At 35.4% G+C, this 25,547-nt stretch overlaps 1 protein-coding gene across 1 annotated transcript; it reads left to right on the top strand.

Moving 5' to 3' along the window:
- Positions 1 to 4,583: 4,583 nt before the first annotated feature.
- On the top strand, positions 4,584 to 15,181 carry LOC109193703 (retinol dehydrogenase 11-like). Its single transcript, XM_019344553.1, has 9 exons — positions 4,584 to 4,670; positions 4,713 to 4,959; positions 6,037 to 6,157; positions 6,328 to 6,445; positions 6,830 to 6,966; positions 8,647 to 8,748; positions 9,223 to 9,315; positions 13,933 to 14,005; positions 14,527 to 15,181. Exons 1-9 carry the CDS (start codon positions 4,598 to 4,600, stop codon positions 14,787 to 14,789), a joined length of 1,227 nt encoding a protein of 408 aa, XP_019200098.1. The 5' UTR covers positions 4,584 to 4,597; the 3' UTR covers positions 14,790 to 15,181.
- The last annotated feature ends 10,366 nt before the right edge of the window (positions 15,182 to 25,547 follow it).

Below are 25,547 nucleotides of genomic sequence, written 5' to 3'. Positions count from 1 at the left end.
CAGCCTACAAGATCAGATTTCATACGCAAAGGATGATTATTTTGCAAGTTATAATTTTTAATTATTTACTTCATAGTTAAGGGATAGAAACCTAGAATATTTTAACAATTTAAGTCTCTAAACTTTCCCTATAAATACCCCAATAACCGAATGGTTCAAATCAGATTGTACTATTTTGAAATGAAGTGAGATTTTCTATATATCTTTTCTTTGCATGAAAATTGCATTGAGTGTTTAGGTTGTTTCTGAGGAGCATTCAGTCTAAGTAAGCTACTGAGAAGCTAGTTTGCAAGCCAAGAAGGCATACCCCAATATCTTGTTCTTTACATTCATATACACATACCAAAAAATCCCAAAAAAATAGAACTACTACTTATATTACATAGCTAAATTTGTTTTTATATCTTATCTCAAGTGCTAGATTCCTAAGTTTAGTTCTTAGCCTTGTTTAATCATCCAAGGTTGAGAAGATCATTGGTTAGTTTGGTGAAGCAATTGTAGAGTTCGGGATCTCAAAATCCATGAGTCTATTAGGTAAGATCCTTTATAGGACACGAAAGGTTTTGGAGTGACTCCTTGGGTGTGCAGTTGTTGTGAAAAGCAATTCGTGTACGCGTTAAGAACTTACCTATTTGTTAATAGCAACCACATTAAATCAATGAGAGAAATATATAATTCACAAATCACAATCATAAACCACATCTATAAGTTATACAACTTACACTTAATTCAACAGGAGTATATAATTCAAAAAGCCACCATTAACGGAGAAGAATTGCAGTTGTCTTCCGGATTGGTTGGCGTCCTCTGTGTGCTAGTTTGAGTCGGCCCACACTTTGACCAGTCAGAGCATGTGGAGGATGTAATTCCTACATTGTGGTCAAGATTTGAATCTTGGTTTCTTCTTCTAAATATTGCCCACTAAACCATTGAGCTAAGCTCGTACGGGTTTGTAAATCTTGCACTTGTAAATACAACTAGAGGAGTTGGAAGATGATTTCAAATTAGATTCATAAATATTGCAATTAATCTTAGATTTGTAAACCCTACACGTTTAAATATGATTAGAGGAGTTAGAAGATGATTTCAAATTAGATTCGTTTCCTAATTAAAAATAGGTATCATCCCATCTTATTGGTAATCTAACTTTTAAGTTTGAATTAGTACTTTTAGATTTTTATTTTAAATTTTTTTGTTCAAATTGATGTTTTAGATGTCATTATATTAGAATCAATTGCCTTGAATTTTTGTTTTCGTATTTTAAAAATATTTATTCTCATTATAAGGTCATACACAACCAAACATCAATATTGTTAATCAGATAATATATTGTTAATGAGATAGTAGATTATTAGATAGTAGATATAATATTAAATATATGACAAAAGTGTCATCCCGCACCATGAACCATTCCTGATTATTCATGTCGCACTATGATATTTAATAAGTGATATTTAGAGCCATAAATCATAATTTTTTTTCGTCTATAACTTTTTACAGGTTTTCTACAGGTTACCGGTAATAATATTGCTGACATGGAATTTTTTATTAGTTATTTTTTTTTTTTTTGTATTTTCTTCTTTCACCTTCGTATTATAATATTTTTTCGTATTTTTTTTTTTCCTTAAACGTATAGGCCTACTCTGCATTTTTCGCTTCTCATTTCTCCGATATAATAATCATAGTGCGACATAAATAATCAGGAATGATTCAGGATCGAGATGACACTTTAGCCTAAATATATTAATCAAATTATAAATTATAAAATGTACTAATTATAAAATGTACTAATAATAAAAAATATCAATTGGGTCTTGATTTTAGAAGTCACATCGTGAGAATCACATGGCTAGAGAAGAGAAGTGTAGAAAAAGCCAAAAACGTGAAGAATCTACAGGAAATAAAGGAAGATATTAAAAGAGTTGTTCAGTTATTTTTTTAACATTTGTATCTATTTTGTTAAACGTAACGATTATGAGGTGTTTAATTTAGTTGAAGGGGATTATAATTCCCTCAATTCAAAGAATTGTAATATTTTTAAGTTGTAATATAAATTGCATTTCATACAGAGGAAAGAAAAAATGAAGAAGAAGACATATTTACTTTTGAATATTATTATTAATAATATTGCACAAAGATATTTTAATTTTTATATCACTTTTTTCATTTTTAATTCCATTATTCTATTCCTCCTTACTAAACAATGTAATTCAAATTTCTACTTTATTCATAATTTTTTCTTTCCCTACCAAATTACCATTCATTTCTCTTTTAATTCCTTCATTCCATTAACACCCTCTTTGTGAATAAGATTGCCGTGTTTAGTTAGAAATCCATTTCTAGGTATAATTATGGAGGGTGGCTGTCTTTTCTTCCTCTTTTCATTTAATTTGTATTACATTTATGAATGATAGTGAGGGAAAAGTTTTCATTTTTGATAAAAAAAAAAAAAAAGAAAGAAAAAATAAAAGGAAAATCACCCTTGAATATTATTAGTCAAGTACATTTTAATTTTTATATCACTTATTTCTTTCCATTACTCCTTATTAAATAATATAATTTAAATTCTTACTTTATTATCACTTTATTCTTTTCCAACTTAATTACAATTTTATTTTCTCATTAATTCATTTTTTCAAATCAAACACCCAATTAATGGATAAGATTGCCATGTTAGTTACGAATCCTTTTCTAGGTATAATTGTGAGGGTGGCTGTCTTTTCTTCCACTTTTCATTTCATTTGTATTGCATTTATGATGGATAGTGAGTGAAATGTTCTTCGTTTTTGCTATAAAAAAAGGGAAAATGGCACTTTTTCCGCCCAAGTTATATATTTATAGCACTTTTTCCTCCTCAATTATTTATGTAAGCACATTAGCCCCTTAATTATTTTAAAAGTGGTGGTTTTTCCCCCCTAATATATTAAATTGATATTTCTACACTTAAAGTAAACATTTTATTTATTTTACTTCTCCAACAAATTATTGTGTATAGGTAGCGATTACCACGATATGGTTCGAACTGAACCAGACATTATAGCAATCGAATTAAAAATTTTCGGTTATGATTCAGATCTAGAACCCAATATTTGGATTTCAATTTATTATATTTAAGAATAAAAAAACTGAATCATATGATTCAGATCTAGAACCCAATATTTGGATTTCAATTTATTATATTTAAGAATAAAAAAATTGGATCATGAACCGTGAATCGGTGGTCCTGGATCCGGTTCGCGATTTTGAACCGTATTTATTTTAAAATTTTATTTTTTATTTTAAAATAGTCTAAATTTAACAATAAATGTATTTTATTTTTTCAGTTCGGAACATGAACCGGCCATTCCGGTTCGCGATTTTAATAAACTATAAATATCACATTTTGATTATAAATTGTAATTGGAATATTTTGGTTTGGTTGCTATAGTATCTGTTTGGTTTGAACTAAATTATAGTAATAATTTGTTAGAGAAAAAAATAAATGAAATATTTATTTTAAGGGTAAATATGTCTATTTAACATTTCAGGAGAAAAAAGAGCCACTTAAATAATTTAGGGAGAAAAAGTACTATATGTATATAACTCAGGGAAAAAAAGTGTCATTTTCCTTAAAAAAAAATTGCCTTGAATATTATTATTAATATTATAATATAAAGATATTTTAAATTTTTATATCACTTTTTCTTTTTCTATTCTTAAGAGTTTATATCATCTAGAGTTCTCCGAGAATAGTGATTTTACTTTAGTCTTAAACTTTCAAATTACCGCCATGATCCTTCGACTTTTAAATTGTTACTATTGGTGATCCAAGTTAACCACCCATGGTCTTTAAGTATCAAATTTTAACCATCGCGACTGGTTAAATTTTGAAAGTTGAAGGACCATGGGTGGTTAATTTGGATTACGGACGGTAACAATTTGAAAGTCGAAGGATCATGGGTGGTAATTTGAAAGTTTATGACTAAAGGTGACAAAATCACTATGGCCCTGTTTGGTCCCTGTTTGGTAAAATGGTTGTTAGCTGATTGTGTTAATTAGAAGATATAAATAGTTGATAACAATGGCTGATTATAGAAAAGTATTTGGTAAATTAGCTGTTAGCTGATAGTTGTTTGGTATAATTTCTTTTCTCAAAAAGCTAATTGAAAAAGTTGCTTGAAGTAGCTTTTTGAATTTTAACCTTTTGAAGTTGCAAAAAGCTAATTACCAAACATTTATATTGATATTTTAACTAAATCAAATAATTTAGTGATCAAATAAGCCAAAATTGACCTATAGACCAATTTTTTACCAAACAGGGTCTATACTCGGAGAACCCTAAATAGTATTAATTCCTTAATAATCTCATTCTTCTTTACTAAATAATGTAATTCGAATTCTTATTTTATTCATACTTTATTCTTTTTCACTGAATTATAATTTCTTTCATTTTTAATTTATTCTTAATTTAGTTAGGAATCCTTTTCTAGATGTGGAGGGTGACTGTCTTTTCTTCTCCCTTTTCTTTTCATTTCATTTCATTTCATTTGTATTACATTTATGAGTGAAAGGTTCATTGTTTAATTTGTTTTTGTTTTTAAAAGAAAAGGGAAAAAAAATGGAAAATCGCCCTATAACTGCCTTGCTGGAATCTGCCGAAGTAGAACTCCCGGGGGAAGAGAGAGAGAGAGAGAGATAGTGAGAGAGTGAGAGAGTGAGAGAGAGAGTGAGATAGAAGAGAATGGCGCCGGAGACGAAGGAGAAAAAGGAGGGTAGTGGAAGCGAAGATGTGCGGCCGAAGAAGAAGGTGGCGCTGGGATGGATAGAGTGGCTGAGGGGGTTGTTGTTCGTGGTCTATGAGCTGCTGTTCCAGAGGATAGCCGCAAGCCACTTGGAGAACCCTATGCCTCTCCCTCCAGTCAATGATCTCACCTGTATCGTCACCGGCTCCACCAGCGGTATCGGCCGGGAAATCGCTAGGTACTCACTCACTCTTTCATTTCAATGTCAATTCGAACTCTTGGTTGGAAATGGGGATTAGTTTTAGAACGCTTATTGAACCATTGATCAGTTCAATGCTATTGGAAAAACTGTCTTGCGTATGCTTGATGACTTGATCTATGAAACTAAAGATCGAAGTCAACGTTTTTTAATATTATTAGACAGTCCAAAGAAGTAAAATGTATGTAATAAACGAGAGTGGTGCCGAAAGGAATGATGATTTTTTTTAAAAATATAAAATAAATTTGTTAGCTAATGTATAAGCTTGTTTTACAGATTCTTGTTTTTAGGAGAGGTTTGAGCTGAACTATGTGATGATCACCCTTGCTCACACCCACACACAATCTCAATTGCTTATTCACTGCCTAAGTTCCCTGTAGGATATATCAAATGACACTAAGGTGTGTGAAAATATTGTATTAATTCCCTAAGGGAATAGTTTGATCACAGCAGATAACAGCGCTTTAATATATGCTTCCAGCAAAAGGAGGGTGAAATTAGAGTCTTTTGCATTATAGGCTATGCCTTAGAGCTTAAACGAATCTGGATGAATACCTTTTTCCCAAAATTTTAAATTGAATGGGATTCAGTTTTATGAAGAAAGGTGGTGTAAGTGTAACCTGTAAAGATTCATTGCTGAGGGCCTCAGGTCTGGCAGAGGGATTCTATTTGTGAAAGTTGTGTTATTAGACAATAGGGCATATTAAATTTGCATCCACCAAGAATGTTAAGTCTTTACTTCATACTTAACAATGATGGAAGGGTATATAATAGGAAAGTTCTATGTACTAATGTAGTAACTTTTCATAGGATGCAGATAATGGGACATCTCAATATAGAAAGTAAGACAAAGATAGTGGGATAGAGGAAGTATTAACTTTGAAACTATGCATATGCTCTTTCTTTTTGACCCTATGAATGTATTCTCAGTCATCTCTTCATGTAAGAATGAAGACAAGATAAACCTGTGTACCTGCCAGCCTTAGTCTTTTATTCTTACTTGCAAAGTATACATATTGGTACATGTATGCAAAGATGTTTTTCATTTTTGCACAGACAATTGGCAGAAGCAGGGGCTCATGTGGTTATGGCAGTCAGAAATACAAAGGCTGCAAATGAATTGATAAAGAAGTGGCAGGAGGATTGGGCAGGGAAGGGCCTTCCTCTCAATATTGAGGTATATAATATGAACTTGAGATTGCATACTGGAAGTAGACTGTCTATTATGTTAAATGAAATGTTCCATTAAATCCTATACATGTGCTCTAACCTCATATTTATTTTTTATTTTGAAATGCTATGTGTTAAGTTGAAGGATGCTAACTTTTGTGATTGCAATGTTACAAGGTCATGGAACTTGATCTTGTCTCCTTGGATTCTGTTGTGAGATTTGCAGATGCATGGAATGCACGTGCAGGACCATTACATGTCCTCATTAACAATGCTGGGATATTTTCTATTGGTGGTTAGTATTCCCCTATGCCAAACATTTGACTAAGTGGAACTGTGAAATATATATTTAATTATTACACACACACACACATCAAAGATTACTTTAAAACGTAGAGTTATTTTGATCATTTGTCGTTGTCATATTCAACTTTTTTAGCCTTTTCATCTATCTTGCTTTCCTTTTCTTCTACTTAATAGTCTTAATTTTTATTGTTTTCTGGAGAACTGTATTAGAGGTGCTTTTGATCCTCTGCATTTTCCTTTTCATGAGCAATTTGGTTGTCATTGCATTTCTGTCTTGTGCTTTGATGGATTTGGAAGAAAATGGACATGCTTTTATAATTCATATCTCTACCTTCCCAGGTTAATTATTTGGTTATGTTATTATTTTCTTTAGAACCACAGAAATTCACAAAGGATGGTTATGAGGAACACATGCAAGTGAATCATCTTGCTCCAGCATTGCTTTCCATATTGCTTTTACCATCCCTTATAAGAGGTTCGCCAAGCAGAATCATCAATGTGAACTCCATTGTAAGTTCCAGTAAGATATGCACTGTTTTATAAATGGGATATATTCATTTACTTATCAATTATTATTCATTTTTTTTTTTTCATTTGACATTGTATTTTATAGCCTTGTCAGTCCAAAAGAAATTTATTTCTTGATATGTATGAAATGAAGATTGCTAGATAACTATGATTCTTTCATGGACTAACAGAAAACATTATTAGCAACGGGGTGTTTGTGTTAATGTGACTTATCAGGGATGATACTCATCCCCAATTTGTGTAGAAGACACTTTACATAGACCTTTCTTCTTATTCAAATTTTGTTTTGGGGTCCTTGGTCAATGTTGCTTTCTTAGAAGCATAGTTATCAACATGCAGTTTCTTACATCTAGAAAGAATAAAAGAATTAGTAGTTGTGAAAAATTGAAACATAAGGATCCAGGAAGGAAGAATGTTTAACTTCCTTTGAGATGGTTTTGCTTTTTAAAGAATATAGCAATGATACTGCATAATTTTCTATGGGAATTATTCTTTGTTGAACTCAGAATATCTGGAACACTCAAATCTAACTATGGAATATATGACACTAGGGCCATAACAAGGAGATGCTAGGAATACATAATATTAAAAGTGAATGTTCTTCACAAAGCCCTTACGTTCTATTATTCAATTTGAAACTATTGGTGGATCCTATTGATCCTGATAAACTATAGCTAAAATTAAGAGCAATACATAATTTTACTTCAGATTACATACTCCCTGCTAACTACAACGTTAACAGAAATCAGGTCGAATTGTGAATGGTGCTCCACTCAACTTTACATCCTTTTTAAACGGCTAGGAAAATATCAATATAGGATATAATCTATATCTCCTTAACCAGAAGGTAAAATATACATTTATTCGACCTAATATATCAATGAATCAAGTAAATTATTGATGCCAATTTTCAAGGAAACTAGTTAGTAGTTAAATAATGTTGAGAAAAATGTGAGGAAGTCCCAAGGGACTTTTAAGAAAAATTGTAAAGAAATATGAAGGGCTATTTGATATGTTCAGACTTATGTAGTTAGGGTAGCTTAGAGGACATTTTAATGTATATATGTCTGTTGTACTAATCAGATTAAAAGCAAGGAAATAGGAATACTTTTCTCTCTTACAATGAACCTTTTCTTTAACAAATAAGATCGTCAGCACCCTATTAACTAGACAAGTGGAATTTGACCCCAAATATTTTTTTATGAGACCAGTCTTAGCTTTCCACTGAATTTTATGGCCTATCCTTATCAGATAACACGGATGACTGGATGTCTGGACAAATAAGCCAACTTCTCTTTGATAAAGTGATTGAGTCCATCTTCATGTGTAGTTTCCTTAAATGACTGTAGCAGCAGTAACGGAATCTAGCTTCTGACCTCTCAATGTGAAATGACATGTTTTCAGGAAACTGCAATGAAATTCACAAAAAGAGTTTACTATTGTCGTAGAATAAGTGAATAACTGAACATAGACTTCTTTGTTATTACAGTGTAATTTACTATTGGAAAACAGTGTGTGAAATTTTGTATTTTTATTTTATTGTAATTGTAGTTGTATATCAATGACTTATGTTTAGTTGTCTTCCTATGCCTGCATTTTATTTTTCCTATTGTTGTTAATTCTCCACCTGACCAAATTCAGTTAATCTTTCTTTTTTAATAGATACACTATGTTGGATTTGTTGATCCAGAGGATATGAATGTTGTGTCTGGGAAGAGAAAGTACGCAAGTTTAGTGGGATATTCAGGCAGTAAGCTTGCGCAGGCATGTATTTTGAGACTTGATTTTTTTAGTCTGTACTTCCTGACCCTTTTGGTTATTTTCTGTCCATTTGTGCAATCTGGCTTAAATTATATAAAGAAAATGTCCTCTTTCTAAACTTTTGTCAACAAGGTAAGGTAACATGTGCTATCATCTGTACTCTTTCTAAAATTTTCTTTAAAGAAGGATTTTTAACATGCGCTATCATCTGTTTATAATTCAAATTTCAAAAGCACCCATGTCTAAGAGCTTTAAATGAATTCAAGATCTTAAGCTTGTTCTGGTACTGAAACTTTATGTTTTTATTGTTTAGTTCTGTCATGTTATTGGTGATTGCCATGGTCATCTTTTCCTGGAAGGCATTGCTCCATATATGAACTCTTTATAATTAATGATTCAAGATAATGCCTATCAAAAATATTTTGATAAGGTTCCAGGTTCCAGATCTTACACTTATTTCTGGTATTAAAATCGCAGGTTATGTACAGTAGCATGCTTCAGAAGAGACTGCCAGCTGAAGCTGGTATAAATGTAATATGTGTTTCTCCTGGAATTGTTCAAACCAATGTTGTAAGTTTCTAAACGATGCGTTTTTTGCTTCCTGTTGATCCCTTCTGCTATTTTACATTTGTAGTCATTGAGTAACCCTAACTAGATCAATTATCTAGGTGCTTGGTTTTATTTCTCCCTTGTGCATATTTAGACTTTATTTATTTTTTTATACCTGGAAGGGAAAGCAAACTCAAGCAAATTATAAAATGCCTTCCGGCATTGAACAATTTGTTTTTGACTTTGGTGATGGATTTGTAGGCAGGAGCTGATACAATACAGATTCTGCTGCCCAACTTGTTCACACTGCTTAAGAATCAATTTAGTTATATTGTTTCCTTTACTAGTTTAGTTATGTTGTTTCCTTTTATTAAGGATTGCCTTTATATTTAGTTCAGCCGATTTTAGAATATTATTCCCTTACATCTTTAGTTGTAACTCCTATATATAGGGAGAGTATTAGTTTGTCTTGGTAAGTTGGTATTGAATAAAATTAAAAGGAAGTCTCTTCCCCAACTTCTTCTCTCTCGCACTATTATCCGCCACCATAGGTAATCCATCTTCTAATTTTGTTAACCACAGACCTGTGACGCGTAGCCAAACTACTGAAACATATCATTTAGTTCCCGTTGCCGGCGTCATGGGTACTGATTTGAACATCGAATCAGCCATCAAAGCTTTGCAGAAATCTGTCAAAGCTTTGTAATTACAGCATGACAAAATTGAGAATTACAGCTTCTCTTGCCAACTTGGAGAAACTGGTCCAACAGCTACTCACCAGCCTCAGTAAACAACCAGTTCAGGAGGAGGAGTCCGTTACCACCATTCACACGGAAGGGATATCTACTATGGCAGACATAAGGGATCACTCCTATCGTTTTTCCCGGTATCCCAAGGTCGAATTCCCTTTTGTTTTCAGGCGAGGAAGACCCTATGGTTTGGCTACTTCGTTGTGAGTCTTCGTTTCGCCATGCTGACACACCGGACCACGAACGTGTTCCTTTGGCAGCATTCCACATGATTGGTGACGCCCAACTGTGGTACCATTCTGAAACTGCGGTGTCACCATTTGCTTCTTGGGCATAGTTTAAAGAAGAGTGTTGTTTGAGTTTTGGGCCACCTCGGAGCATTAATCCACTAGGCGAACTGAAGCTGCTCTTTCAGACCGGCAGACACGTTGGTGATTATGTCAAGGCCTTGCACGTGCAAGCACAGTACTCCCAGCCCAACGTGTTGATCTTTTTACCGGTGGTCTGGACGAGGTACTTCGAATTGATGTAGAAAAGACTAAGGCCCTGTTTGGTAAAATGGCTGTTAGCTGATAGCTGTTTGTTGTTAGCTGATTGTGTTAATTAGAGGGTATAAATAGTTGATAACATTAGATGAGTGTAGAAAAGTGTTTGGTAAATTAGCTGTTAGCTGATATCTGTTTGGTACAATTTCTTTTCTCAAAAAGCTAATTGAAAAAGTTGCTTAGAGTAGCTTTTTGAATTTTAGCCTTTTGAAGTTGCAAAAAGCTAATTAACCAAATATTTCTATTGATATTTTAACTAAATCAAACAATTAATAATGGTCAAATAAGCCAAAATTGGCCTATAGGCCAATTTTTTACCAAACAGAGCCTAAGCCTAGTTCTATAAACGAAGTCATTAATACAGCCTCTGACTTTTATCGGAAATGTCACATCTTAGGCATTCTGCCTGCCAAAACAACAAACAATGACCCACACCCTGCTGCACACCTTCCCTCTGCCCGTGTCTCACTACCCCCACAACAACCAACCAACCACACCAATTCACCTCGACCTCCGTATAAATTCTTCTCTCCAGTAGAAAAGGCCGAGAGGGGCGCCAAAAAATTGTGTTATAATTGCGATGAGCGATTTTTTCCGGGTCATAAATGCCGCCACCTTTTTATGTTGTGGACATTAGAGGATGGCGAGGAACCGCCTGCTTGGCTTGCATCCACGGAGATGAACACAGGCGATGGAATCACCTAAATTCAACTTGAACATTGTCAGTTGCTTCAAGCTTGAGGACAAGCTTGATCTCTAGGAGGGGTGTAATGATACAATACATATCTTACTGCCCAACTTGTTCACTGATATGTTTCAGTAGTTAAACTACGCGTCACGGGTCTATGGTTAACGGAAGATGAAGAAGGTTTACCTATGGTGGCTGAATATAGAATAAGAGAGGAGAAGTTGGAGGAAGAAACTTCCTTTTGATTTTATTCAATTTCCAACTTGACCAGACAAATTAATATTCTCCCATATATATAGGAGGTACAATCAAAGATATTAGGAAATAATATTCTAAAAACTGCTAAACTAAATATGAAGGCAATTTTTAATAAAAAGAAAACAACATAACTAAACTAGTAAAGGAAACAATATAACTAAATTGATTCTTAAGGGGCAGCAGAATCTGTATTGTATCATTACACCCCTCCTGGAGATCAAGCTTGAAGCAGGTGACAACGCTCAAGGTGAATTCAGGTGATTCCATCACATGCGTTCAACTCTGTGGATGCAAGCCAAGCAGGGGGTTCTTCACCATCCTCTAATGTCCACAACATAGAAAGGTGGCGGCATTTATGACCTGGAAAAAATCGTTCATCACAATTGTAACACAATTTTTTGGCATCCCTCTCAGCCTTTTCCGCTGGGGATAAGAATTTATACGGAGGTCGAGGTAATTTGGTGTGGTTGATTGGTTGTTGTGGGGTTAGTGAGACACGGGCAGAGGGAAGGGGTGCAGCAGGGTGTGGGTCATTGTTTGCCGTTTTGGCAGGTAGAAGGCCTAAGATGTGACATTTCCGATAGAAGTCACGGGCTGTATTAATGGCTTCGTTGAGAGAACTAGGCTTGGTCCTTTCTACATCAATCCGAAGTACCTCGTCCAGACCACCGGTAAAAAGATCAACCCGTTGGGCTGGGAGTACTGTGCCTGCACGTGCAAGGTGAGCTCGAAAGTCCTTGACATAATCATCAACATGCCTGCCGGTCTGAAAGAGCAGCTTCAGTTCACCTAGTGGATTAATGCTTCGAGGTGGCCCAAAACTCAAACAACACTCTTCCTTAAACAATGCCCAGGAAGCAAATGGTGACACCGCAGTTTCAGAATGGTACCACAGTTGGGCCTTGCCAATCATGTGGTGTGCTGCTAGAGGAACACGTTCATGGTCTGGTGTGTCAGCATGGTGAAACGAAGACTCACAACGAAGTAGCCAAACCATAGGGTCTTGAGGTCTTCCTCGCCTGAAAACAAAGGGAATTCGACTTTGGGATACCGGGAAAAACGTAGGAGTGATCCCCTATGTCTACCGTAGTAGATATCCCTTCAATTTGAAGGGCAGTAACGGAGCTCTCCTCCTGGACAGGTTGTTTACCATGGCTGGTTAGTAGCTGTTGGACCAGTGTCTCCAATCTGGCAAGAGAAGCTGCCTGGGTGTGAGAGGATGCAGATAAGGAGGCGACAGTAGTTGTCACATTTTCAATTTTGTCATGCTGTAATTCCAAAGCTTTGACAGATTTCTGCAAAGCTTTGATGGCTGATTCGATGTTCAAATCAGTACCCATGTTCCCGGCAACAGGAACCAAATGATATGTTTCAGTAGTTAGACTACGCGTCACGGGTCTATGGTTAACGGAAGAAGAAGGTTTACCTATGGTGGCTGAATATAGAATAAGAGAGGAGAAGTTGGAGGAAGAAACTTCCTTTTGATTTTATTCAATTTCCAACTTGACCAGACAAATTAATATTCTCTCATATATATAGGAGGTACAATCAAAGATATTAGGAAATAATATTCTAAAAACTGCTAAACTAAATATGAAGGCAATTTTTAATAAAAAGAAAATAACATAACTAAACTAGTAAAGGAAACAATATAACTAAATTGATTCTTAAGGGGCAGCAGAATCTGTATTGTATCATTCACACTGCTTAAGAATCAATTTAGTTATATTGTTTCTTTACTAGTTTAGTTATGTTATTTCCTTTTATTAAGGATTGCCTTTATATTTAGTTCAGTAGATTTTAGAATATTATTCCCTTGTATCTTTAGTTGTAACTCCTATATATATAGGGAGAGTATTAGTTTGTCTTGGTAAGTTGGTATTGAATAAAATCAAAAGGAAGTCGCTTCCCCAACTTCTTCTCTCTCGCACTATTATCCGCCACCATAGGTAATCCATCAGCTTCTTCTTCTTTTGTTAACCACAGACCCGTGATGTGTAGCCAAACTACTGAAACATATCAGGAGCTGGCTATGAGTTTAGCTTAATTTATTCTCAATCCATTAACCGAATATTGAAAAAGTAAAAACAGAAGCATTTTGTATCCTAGAGAATGATAATACTCAAAATGAAAAATAAGATGAAATTGTATTTGCCAAATTTGAATATTTATTTGCACTGCCTCCACCTAATCTAGTAATCTGTATATTTATTTTTGCAAATATGATTAAATAATAATGCAGCAGATTATTCTATTCCGTTTTTTTATTTTTGTTTTTATGTTTTGTTATGTCTTCCATTGTTTTCGATTCAGTGTTTCTCTTATTTACAGTATTGTTGCAAATGTAGTATTTCAATTCATTACATAATATAATTCATGATTTTTACTCATAATGCAGGCAAGAGATCTTCCTAGGTTCATTCAAGGTGCATATCGTTTGATACCATATCTTATATTCAATCCTGAGGAAGGTAACTCAAATCTGCCTAATTTTCTGCAGTACTTTATATATAAATATAGGGGAGGGTTCAAGTGAGAACATCTCTCCCTCTAAAAAGCGTGGACACATCCACACCATCTATCTTGAGAAATCAAAGGCTAAGATCTTACCATAACTAAATTTTCAAGTTTGTAATAATTATAAAAAAGAACCCTGCTCTTAAAAGTTTTCAATAATTAGAAAATTAACCTCGCATTTTTTTTACTAAAACCATTCGTCATTAATGAACCCTGATGGACGGTTAAGATCAGTCCTCACTTTTTATTGGAGGACCTTGTTCTCATTTGATCCTGCTTCCCCCCCATCCCCCATATATATATATATATATATATATATATATATATTGATTGATTGATTGGACATTTGTGCAGTCCTTCAGCAATTTCTTTCATATAGTCGGTTTCCTGCCCAAATCTACAATTTGGTTCTAGGACTAATGTCGTTTCATCACAAATTGATCACTAACCTGGTCATTATAAATGACTGCTGCAGGTTCTAGAAGTACACTTTTTGCAGCCACTGATCCTCAAGTTCCAGAGTACTGTGAGACGTTGAAAGCGGATGATTGGCCAGTCTGCGCTTACCTTTCTCAAGATTGCCGTCCAATGAATCCCTCCGAAGAATCACACAACCTTGAAACTTCTTACAAAGTTTGGGAGAAGACCTTGGAACTGATTGGCCTTCCCACGGATGCAGTTGAGAGGCTTATCGAGGGGGAAGAAGTCGAGTGCAAATATGGAAAACCGAAGGAATAGCTCAGTTGTGTGGCTTGTTTATGCACCTTCACGGTTAGTTGTAAGCTATAGGTCACCGCAGATTCAGCCAGCATTGTTTAACGATCATATAGGTTCCTTTTTGGAGTGGTTGGATGACAAGGAGACGATGGCCCTTTACACAATGGACCAAACTGGCCTTAAGATTCAACCTGAATTTGTATGCTTTACTTCTAGCTTTCAACTGGTAGTAAGTTGTTTATCTCCTTCACGTATAAAAGAGTTGTATAACTTTTTAATCATAACTTATACGTTTGATGAGCAGTGAGTTAGTGAGCGTTGTAGCTTTTTACTTGTGCAGTTAAAAATATACTAAGGGGGTGTAATGGTGTATTTTCAAGACTTTTATGGAACTTTAAATACTTTCACTGGTCGTTTGGTTGCAATGAGGAATTAGGGGTAAAGAAATTACAATTTCATGGAGATGATTATTGTGAGAATTTAAATTTCAGTGTTTGGTAGAATTATTGAGAATTTCAAATTCAATTTGGTATTCATGAGAATTGAAAGTAGGAATAAGGTAATATAAATATCAAAATGTTCATATCCATTGTATATAATTAAATCACAGTTATGAGCTTATTTAAATGAAAGGATTAGATAAGTCTTCACGTCACCTAAGGATAGGTCCTCATATATATATATATATATATATATTTTATCAGTCCATTCATTCCCATGAGTCTAATCCATTAAAATGTGAAGAACAATGACTTGAAATAAAAGATTTTTAAAAATTTTCTTCCCTGTTTTTGTATGTTTTTGGGTGATTAATCAAGATTAGGGGTAAATTAGGAATGTTAATGGCTAACTAATCCCTAAAATCATGCACACTATCTTAAAATAATATTAAATAAAGTTTAAATGCACACCCAAATTACCAAATAACCCCCGATTAATAACAAAAAAATAAAAGAGTTAATTCCACCAGAGGTCCCTTGTTTTTGGTGACAATTCCAAATTTAGTCCAAAACTATCGTTTTTGTCATTTAACATCCCAGACTATTATTTTTTTGGACACTTTTAGTCCTTCTCATAACTTTTCCTATTTTTAGTAAAGACTTTTTTGTCTTTTCATATTTTTCTTTTGTTATTTTTCGGGTTTCAACCGGTTTAATCGATTTAGAACTTTCCTTAATCTCTGATTTTTAGTAACCATACTTTTCAACCGATTTTTAGTAAAGTTCTAAACCAATTAAACCGATTGAAACCGGAAAAATAACAAATGAAAGATATGAAAAGACAAAAATTCTCTTACTAAAAATAGAAAAAATAATGAGAAGAACTAAAAGTGTCCAAAAATAATAGTCCTGGAATGTTAAATGACAAAAACGATAGTCTGGAACCAAATTTGCAATTTCCACCAATGACAAAAGACCTTTGGTGGAATTAACCCTTTACTATTTATCATATTTTATTGATGTCAGAATTATGGATTTCATTCAACTACTTTAATTCTTTATTATTTTTAGATGTCATTTTTATCCAATTTTTTAGATTTTCCCTTTACTTCAATTGTCCTTTGGAAGACTTATTTTGCTTTCATTATTGGTGTCAGTTATGAACATTTGAGGGGAGTTGTTAGCTAATTCGTGGGTTGATTTATCCCTTGCATAAGCTCTCACTTTTTCTTATATATAGCGGACTATTGCACATAAGTTTCATTTCTCTTCGTTTTATTTTCGTTTTCTCCTTGTGAAAGTTGTGGCCATTTTCTGTTCTCATTTTTCTTTAATTGCTTATGATTTTCTACTTGCCTCTCATTTACCATATTTGTTGAGTTTTATCGTCCTTTTTGTATAAAATATTTTTGTCGATACTTTAATTAAACATATTTATCTGTTGCTCATTTCATGCTCTCATTTATCTTGAATTGCTACGGCCTCCCTCCCGACCGCCTTTCATGAAGGCAGCTATTGCCTTCTTCCATGCTGAAAGAAGGGAGTCGCTACCTTCTACCAGTCTGGAAGAAGGTCGATTACAAAATTGGGTAAGGTTTTTTTTTTTTTTTTTTTTAACAATTGGAAATAAAGTTTTTTTTTTTTTTTTTTTTTTTTTTTTTTTTTTTTTTGTAATATTTCTCTTTACAAGATGGATTTTTTGGACAGAACAAAACAAAAAAAAAAGGTCTGTGGTAACATATTTATATGTGGCTACATCCTGTGCACGCTTCATCAGAACCAGGGGCGGACCCAGTGTGGGTGCAGTGGGCCCACCCTTCCCTTTTATATATATGTATGTTATGTATACATATATAACATGAAATATTATATAAAATGTATATTTATGTTGAAAACATTAGTAGTTTGAGTAGCTTAGTTGGTTGAATTCCAAATTTTATGTTATAAAAGGCTTATCACGAGTTCAAACCTCATTAGCAACACTTTTAATTATCTTCTCTCTTTTATTTCTTCACAAGATAAATTAAATATTTTTAGTCTACTTTTTATGAATCATTTAATTAACAAATTAAATGCTCTTTTAGTCTTATTTTTATAAATCATTTAATTAATATAGTATACAAGTTTATAATATACTTTATTGTATTCGAATTAATTTAGAAAAATCGATTTAACTAAAAGAAATTAAAATTTAAAAGTATTTATGAATATATTGTTATTCAAATTATTTTATCTAATTGATTATGTTTCATATTTTCTCATAAATATATTGTAATTTATAATGTATTTTGTATTTTAACCTTATTATGATTGTTTGATATTTTGTCATTCACATTCCTAACGTCATTTAATATTCGGCCCACTAAAATAATTTTCTAGATTCGCCACTAATCAGAACCTGTAATTTCACTAGCAAAATCAACTATTGCAATATGCCTATATGAATAAGCAGCAGAAGAGTGCCATGCTATCATCTACCAAAATTTATATATGAAAAAAGTCCACTCATTGCACGAATTCATTTACGAGAAATTTAATCTGTGTTCTGAATAGTCACTCCTTAAATTACAGTGAGTGCTGTAGAAGTTGGAAAATCAGCAGGCTAACAGACCACACAGAGGTAGCAACTCTTGCTTTAGCCACAGCTATAGATGGGCCGAGTGTAGTGGCAGAGCGATAAATGACTTTTAAATTTGTATTGGGCCTTGCACTACGCGCAATGCGCGTGCCCAGCTAGTCACCAATCAATCATTATGGTCCACACAAATTGTATGAACCATATTTTGTCTATTGTAAAATAATATACATTCAGTACAAAAATAATGTACATTGTATTCAGGGGATGTACACTATTTTTATTCTAAGTGTACATTATATTATATAATGTACATTCAGTACAAAAATAATGTACATTTAACATATTAAAAATATACTTTTTGTTATGGTTCACATAACATTACGTGGACCATGGTCCATACAATAATTTGTCGTCACCAATCGTATATCGTGCACCACGGTGCATATAGCAATGTCCGCTTCGCGCTTCCCAAAACGACATTTTTTTAAATTGTGTGGGAAGTTGACGCGACAGAGTGTATGTGTATTCTGGTATATAATTATGTATATTATGTTATTCCATTATGTACATTCTGTTATATAATTATGTACATTCTGTTATGCGATTATGTACATTTTCAAAACATGAGTTTTTTTTTTAAAAAGTTAATAGCAGATACAGAAAGCGAAATTTCCTAAAAAAAAAATATAAAACGACATCGTTTTACACCAGGGCGCACATTGTGCACGATATTAATTGCCGCTAGTTACTTTAATGATTTATGTGGTCATTCAGAACCAAGCCCATTATTTCAGACTCAAATTTATTGTTGTTATAAATATATGAATAAAAAAAATAGCTAACTGTATGAATTACAAAAAAAATTTTTTTAAAAAAAGTTGAGATTTCAGAGAACAAAAACCAACAGCTCAAAAAAAAAAAAAAAAAAAAAAAAACCAACAGCTGTTATATTACAAAGTTTCGTGTTAGACAGTAGAATAGACAATGCTATAAATATACAGATACTTAATGGCTGAGTCATAACCTACCTGGACGAATGCACCAACTTGAATAATATACATCAACACGCCTAGGTTTGTTACACCGTGGCACAAATGAGCAAGGAACACCCAGAAAATATCATCAATCATATATTATATCATTAGAATTACGATAAACATAACACTAATAGCATACTAAGAGATAATATAGTGCTTGGTTGTGATTAGTTTGTTAAGTTTGTTTCGTATTTATTGTTGTAGTTACCTTGAGTTTAGTAGATTTAGTTTCACCTTTGTAGTATAAATATCTCCTCTGGATAATGTAAATTCATCACTTCTTTACCAATCTACATGGTATCAAGAGCTATTCGATTTAAACTATATATTTTTCCCCTTCACCCTAAGTTCTATTTTCAATGGCTGCTAATGATGCAAATACTCAACCTACTGTCTCCCCCACTCCAGTTAATCCGGTACCTAATGTTGAAGGTGCTAATACCATTCCTAATAATCTTGAACCTAGCCAACCACTAATTGTGGTTACATTTCATAACATCTAAAAACTCACTTCCTCCAACTATCTCACATGGAAAATTCAGCTCAAAGCCATTCTTATTGGCTATGATCTTAAACATTTTATTGATGGCAGTAAACCCATCCCAACTGCTACTATCACTGTGCAAGATCGCGTACTTCCAAATCCTGCTTATTCCACTTGGATACGCCAAGATAAACTCATTTTTGGCGCTATAGCTGGTACTTTGTCCTCAGCTGTCGGGCCTCTCATTTCAAGTGCCCAAACTTCTCACGACGCATGGAATATCATAGCAAATACTTATGCTCGCCCCACCCGTGGTCATATAAAGCAGCTCAAGGATCAACTCAAGAATATCATCAAAGGCGGCTCCACAATTACCGAGTACATACACCAAATCAAGAGAGTTGTTGATGAACTTGCCCTTTTAGGCAAACCCATGGAACCTGAAGATATCACAGACAAAATTCTTGATGGTTTGGATTCTGATTACCAATCTGTTATTGATGATGTTAATGGACGTGACCCATCATCTCGTTTGAAGAGTTGCATGAAAAGTTAATTAACAAAGAACTTGCTCTGCACCGTGCAACTCCTCCTACCACGTTTCCAGCTACAGCTCATCCCACTCAAACTCGACCAGTAAGCAATTTTCAGACTCGGCAACCCTCATATCCTCGCTTCACCAACAATTCATCCCGGCCTGCTCCAAAACCCTTTCTTGGTCGCTGCTAGTGGTGTAATGTTCAAGGTCATGTTCTTTTTCATTGTTCTGTCTTTTGTGGATAGTACCCAAATATTCAGTTTCCCCCCGTCCTACACGCAAACAAGAGGTAAAAACACAGGCTCATGTTGCTGCCACCTCACCAGTTGCACCCTCCTGGTTGCTAGACAGTGGTGCCTCCCATCATGTTACCACGGATCTTTCTAATCTTTCTCTTCACACACCATATGATGGTTTAGATGAAGTTATGATAGGGAACGGTTCTGGTCTTCCCATCTCACATACTGGTTTTGTTTCTCTCCCTTCTACATCTAAGTCATTTTCCCTTTCTAATGTTTTGTGTGTTCCCACCATGTGTCGAAATGTTATCTCTATTTCACAATTTTGTCGTGATAATAATTCCCTTATTGAGTTCTCACCCACTACCTTTTGTGTTAAGGACATTCAAACGGGGGCACCCCTCCTAACCAGACCATCTAAAACGGAGTTTATGAGTGGCCGGCGTCTCCTAGTGTGTCTACTCATGTCTTCACCACAATGGTTTGTGACAATAATTGGCATCACCGCTTAGGTCATCCCTCCGCTTCCATCCTCGACCAACTCTTGGTTTGTTTAGGCATTTCTAATTCCTTTGCTCAGTCACATTGTAATGTATGTCTTAGCAATAAAAGTCATAAACTTTCCTTTAAAAACTCCACTCTTACTACATCAGAACCGCTTGAGGTTGTGTTCAGTGATGTTTGGACTTCTCCACTACATTCCTTTGATAATTACAAATACATACTATATTATTTTTGTAGATCACTATACAAAATATGTATGGTTGTATCCACTCAAGCAGAAGTCTGACACATATGATGTGTTTGTACGCTTTAAGTTGATTGTTGAGAAATTTTTTAATAAAACACTTCGAACCTTGTACTCTGACAATGGTGGTGAGTACAAAGCCTTATCATCTTTCTTAACACTAAGTGGCATCTCTCATCTCACCTCTCCGCCACACACTCCCGAGCATAATGGGTATTCGGAGCGCTGACACCGTCACATCGTTGAGACGGATCTTGCTCTTCTTACCCAAGCCTCCATGCCACTTAGTTACTAGACTCTTGCCTTTTCCACTATAGTCTACCTCATTAATCGCCTTCCCACACCAACTCTTAACCATCTCTCCCCTTACTCTAAACTCTTTGGTAGTGAACCAAAATACTCTAGTCTTCGCAGCTTTGGATGTCTGTGTTATCCATGGCTCAAACCATATACTGTTCACAAGCTTCAGTCTCGTTCATTACCTTGTGTTTTTGTCGGGTACGGTGCATCTCAACATGCTTTTTATTGTTTAGAACCAACTACAAATCGTATATATGTGTCTCGACATGTACGGTTTGTTGAAGCATGGTTCCCATTTGCACATATTGCTAAAGACCTCTCCCGCCCTTCATCTTTCAGCGCAGGTGAGTGGTGTTCCATCTCTCTTTCCATCGCCCATTCACCGGCGCAACCACATTACCAAAGCATCACACCGCCACCCCTCCATAGTCTTCCTCCAAATTCCCTTATAACTTCCCCTCTGTCACCTATACTCCCCTCACCTCCTACTCAAAATACTCAGTCGTCTCCATCACCATCTCTGCCTGGTTCTACATCCCACTCTTCTCCCTCTAGTTGCTCACAAACGAGTCAAGTTTCATCTCCTGCTACTTCTCCTCCTGACCCACCAGCTTCTGTACCAGTTCTTGCCCCACGTGTCGTTATCACTCGGTCGAAAAACAACATTTTTAAACCCATTCGAAAACTCAATTTATTAGCTCAAGTTGTTCCTATTGAACCTATTTCTGTTAGGCAAGCTATGCAGGATCCAAACTGGTTGGCAGCCATGAAGGATGATGTTGCAGCGTTAGCTCGTAATGAAACTTGGGATCTTGTCCCCGCGATCCATCTCACAATCAGGTGGGTTGCAAATGGGTCTTCCGCCTCAAGTATCATCCAGATGGGTCCATTGCTCGGTACAAAGCTAGACTGGTTGCCAAAGGCTTTCATAAGCGACCGGAGCTTGATTACACTGAGACTTTCAGTCCGGTTGTCAAACCATCGACTGTTCGGCTGGTCTTAAGTTTAGCTGTTACTCATGGGTGGGTAACTCGTCAGTTGGACATTAACAACACATTTTTGAATGGAACTTTGAATGAGGATGTGTTCATGACTCATCCTCCCGGTTTTATTGATCATACACTACCTCAGCATGTGTGTCGGTTATGAAAGTCGTTGTATGGTCTAAAACAAGCCCCTCGGGCTTGGTACACTGAGCTGCGTAATTACCTTCTGCATATTGGTTTTAAAAATTCGAAGGTAGATACTTCATTGTTTTACTATACTCATCACTCTGACTTTGTCTATGTCCTTGTGTATGTTGATGATATAATTGTAACCGGCAAACATGAAAAATCTTTTTGCTCCTTTATTTCTTGTCTGGCTTGTAGCTTTTCTTTAAAGGATCTTGGTTCCCTTTCCTTCTTTCTTGGTGTTGAAGTATCTCCTTGCTCTCACGGCCTCTTTCTCAACCAAAGGAAGTACATTTATGACATACTTTGTCGTGCGGGGATGGTGGATGCTAAACCTGTGGCCACACCTATGGTTGTTTCTCCTCCACTACATCTTACAACCGGACACACTCTTTCAAACCCGTCTGAGTTTCAGGCACTAGTTGGGAGCTTGCAGTATTTGTCGTTGACCAGACCAGATGTTGCATTCGTTGTTAATAAACTTTCTCAATTTCTGGCAGCACCAACCGTAGACCATTGGGCGGCACTGAAACGTTTGCTTCGATATTTATGCGGAACTTTGGATCATGGTATTTTCCTTTCTGCTGATTCACCGGTGCAACTTCATGCTTACTCTGATGCTGATTGGGCTGGTGACAAGCATGATTACCGCTCTACAGGAGCTTATATTGTTTACTTAGGGCGTAATCCTATCTCGTGGAGTTCTAAGAAACAGCGAACTGTTGCCCGCTCCTCTACGGAGGCCGAATATCGCACTGTTGTTGGTACTGCTGCGGAACTTGCTTGAATTTCATCTCTCCTGAGCGAGCTTGGTTTTTCTCTCCCGGAGAAACCAATTATTTATTGCGATAATCTTGGTGCAACCAGTCTCTGTGCAAACCCAGTTTTTCATTCTCGTATGAAGCACGTTGCTCTTAACTTTCACTTTATTTGTGAGCGTGTCCAGAGTGGTGCACTTCGTATTTCTAATATTGCAAGTGATGATCAGCTGGCTGATGCTCTTACGAAGCCTCTACCACGCCGCCGCTTTCAGCTTCTGGTGACCAAGATTGGCCTCGCCGGACGGCTGTCCATCTTGCGGGGGCATGATAAGAGATACTATAGTGCTTGGTTGTGATTAGTTTGTTAAGTTTGTTTCGTATTTATTGATGTGGTTACCTTGAGTTTAGTAGATTTAGTTTCACCTTTGTAGTATAAATATCTCCTCTGAATAATGTAAATTCATCACTTATTTACCAATCTACACATACCACCAACCTATGGATGAGAAAATTACCGGAGCAATTCAATTTATGATTTGATTAGCTCATTAGCAAAATAAAGTCTTTTTTTTGTCTGCCAGCATTTCACACCATTGATGCATTAAACACTACTAAAACACCTTGCATGAAGTATAAACCAAATAAAGGAATATATTGTATACTTTTTCGAAACCAAATGGAACAAGCTAAGAGGCCAGACACTTTGGCTTCACTGTGTCAGAATATTTATCCACCAATTTTCTATGATGTAATGAGTGAATTCATTAGCTTTCATGTTTGTTATATATGATGAGTTGGTTTTAGCGGTGGATGGAAAGAAAGTGGAGAATGAAGATTCCCGGAAATGTCGTTCTCAAAGGATGACAACTTGGGTAAGGGGAGTGCAATGCTTTCAAGGGAAGTGTGTCAACAAGAGATAACTAGGTGGAAAGTACAGCATTTGAAAGAATGTGAATGAAAGAATCAAAACAATAAAGTAAAACAACAACAAGGAAAAACAGAGAGTACAATATAGTTGGATTGAATCACTAGATCTTATGCACGCATTTGGCTACAGTGGACTTGAAGTAATGCAAATCATGTCTAACCTTCGGGAGCCGTTATGCATACACTAAGTCATTTCATGCTTAAACTCTTAGATCACACCTAAATGTGACTGTTATGAAAGTGAAGAGAGAGAGTTTCTAATGTGCTGTCATATATTATATCAAACTCTCATAGGAATAGAAAATACAAAGCCCTATAAATAGGTACTAGAAAACTACGAATAGGAAACAAGTTTCCATATGTCCTACCTACCTAAAACCTTAAACTGCCTAATATATAGAGATTCTATATATCAAATATATATTCCTTAACAGTGACTAAGGCATTTCAACAAACACCTTGCCTACGCCTCCTCCCGAGCCTTCACTATTAGAAATTATGGAATTTCCGACCACTTGAAAGTGATCTTAAATCAAGTTGAAAGCAAAAGTGGTCGGAAATAGCAATAAAGGTTTTTTCGGATACCAAAAGTGGTCGGAACAAGGCTTTCGACTTAATTTAAGATCACTTTCAGGTGGTCGGAAATTTCTTAATTTCCAGCAGTGCTTGCCCTCTCAGATCGAAGGACGGGGAATGCAAATATGTAAGACTCCGGGGAATTGCAATCTCTTTCCAATTCCCCTCTCTCCTACTCCTCACTCATCCCAACCGGCAATGAGGAAAGGATCAACATACAACATCATTCACAACAAAAGCATTCAAGACATAATTGCAATCATCTCATCTCTTCAATATTGAAAGATCAAGCATGCATAATCTCTAGATCATCAAATCCAACTCCTAGGTATTCTAGCCACAATTCATCATCATGAATCGAAACACAATTGTAGGAGTCTAGCAATTATAGAAGATGAAATGGAGAAATCAAGATATGAAATTAAAGATGAATGAAGAATGATTACGAAACTTGAATCCACAATTGTAATCTTCAATTACACAAATTGGAGAGGAGATCTTCTACAATCAATGAGAGTTGTCAATTCTCCACAACTCTAGATCATCTACCTCAAGGAATTGAAGAATGTATTGAAGCTAGTTGAATCTAGATCTAATCTAGAGAGAGAAATATCTAAACTAGGCTAAGAACTCTTGAAAATACAAAAGTGAGAAGATAGAATGAGAGATCTTGAACCCCCCCCCCCCCCTCCCTCAAAATCCACAAAGGCTTTATTTAAAATGCTGAAATTTGGCTTACTGTCCTTGTCACGAATAGGCCACGATTGTGACTAGGTCATTAAAGTGCCCAGTGTCCCGGTTACGAACGTGGCTCACTCGTAACAGGATCTGATTCCTTGTCACGACCTGGTCACGAAAGTGACTAGGACTTGTAGAAATTCCTCCATTTGCACTCTTCTTTGGTTGCTCCTGTTCATGCCCATATGCCATCCTTTAAGCTCAAAACCCTTCAAACAGTAAAGTGTACATATTTATAGAG

The sequence above is a fragment of the Ipomoea nil genome, unplaced genomic scaffold (assembly GCF_001879475.1).
Source record: "Ipomoea nil cultivar Tokyo-kokei standard unplaced genomic scaffold, Asagao_1.1 scaffold1900, whole genome shotgun sequence".
NCBI classification, from domain to species: domain Eukaryota; kingdom Viridiplantae; phylum Streptophyta; class Magnoliopsida; order Solanales; family Convolvulaceae; genus Ipomoea; species Ipomoea nil.
The sequence above is the reverse complement of the archived record's forward strand: the minus strand, read 5'-3'. Positions and strand labels throughout refer to the sequence as shown.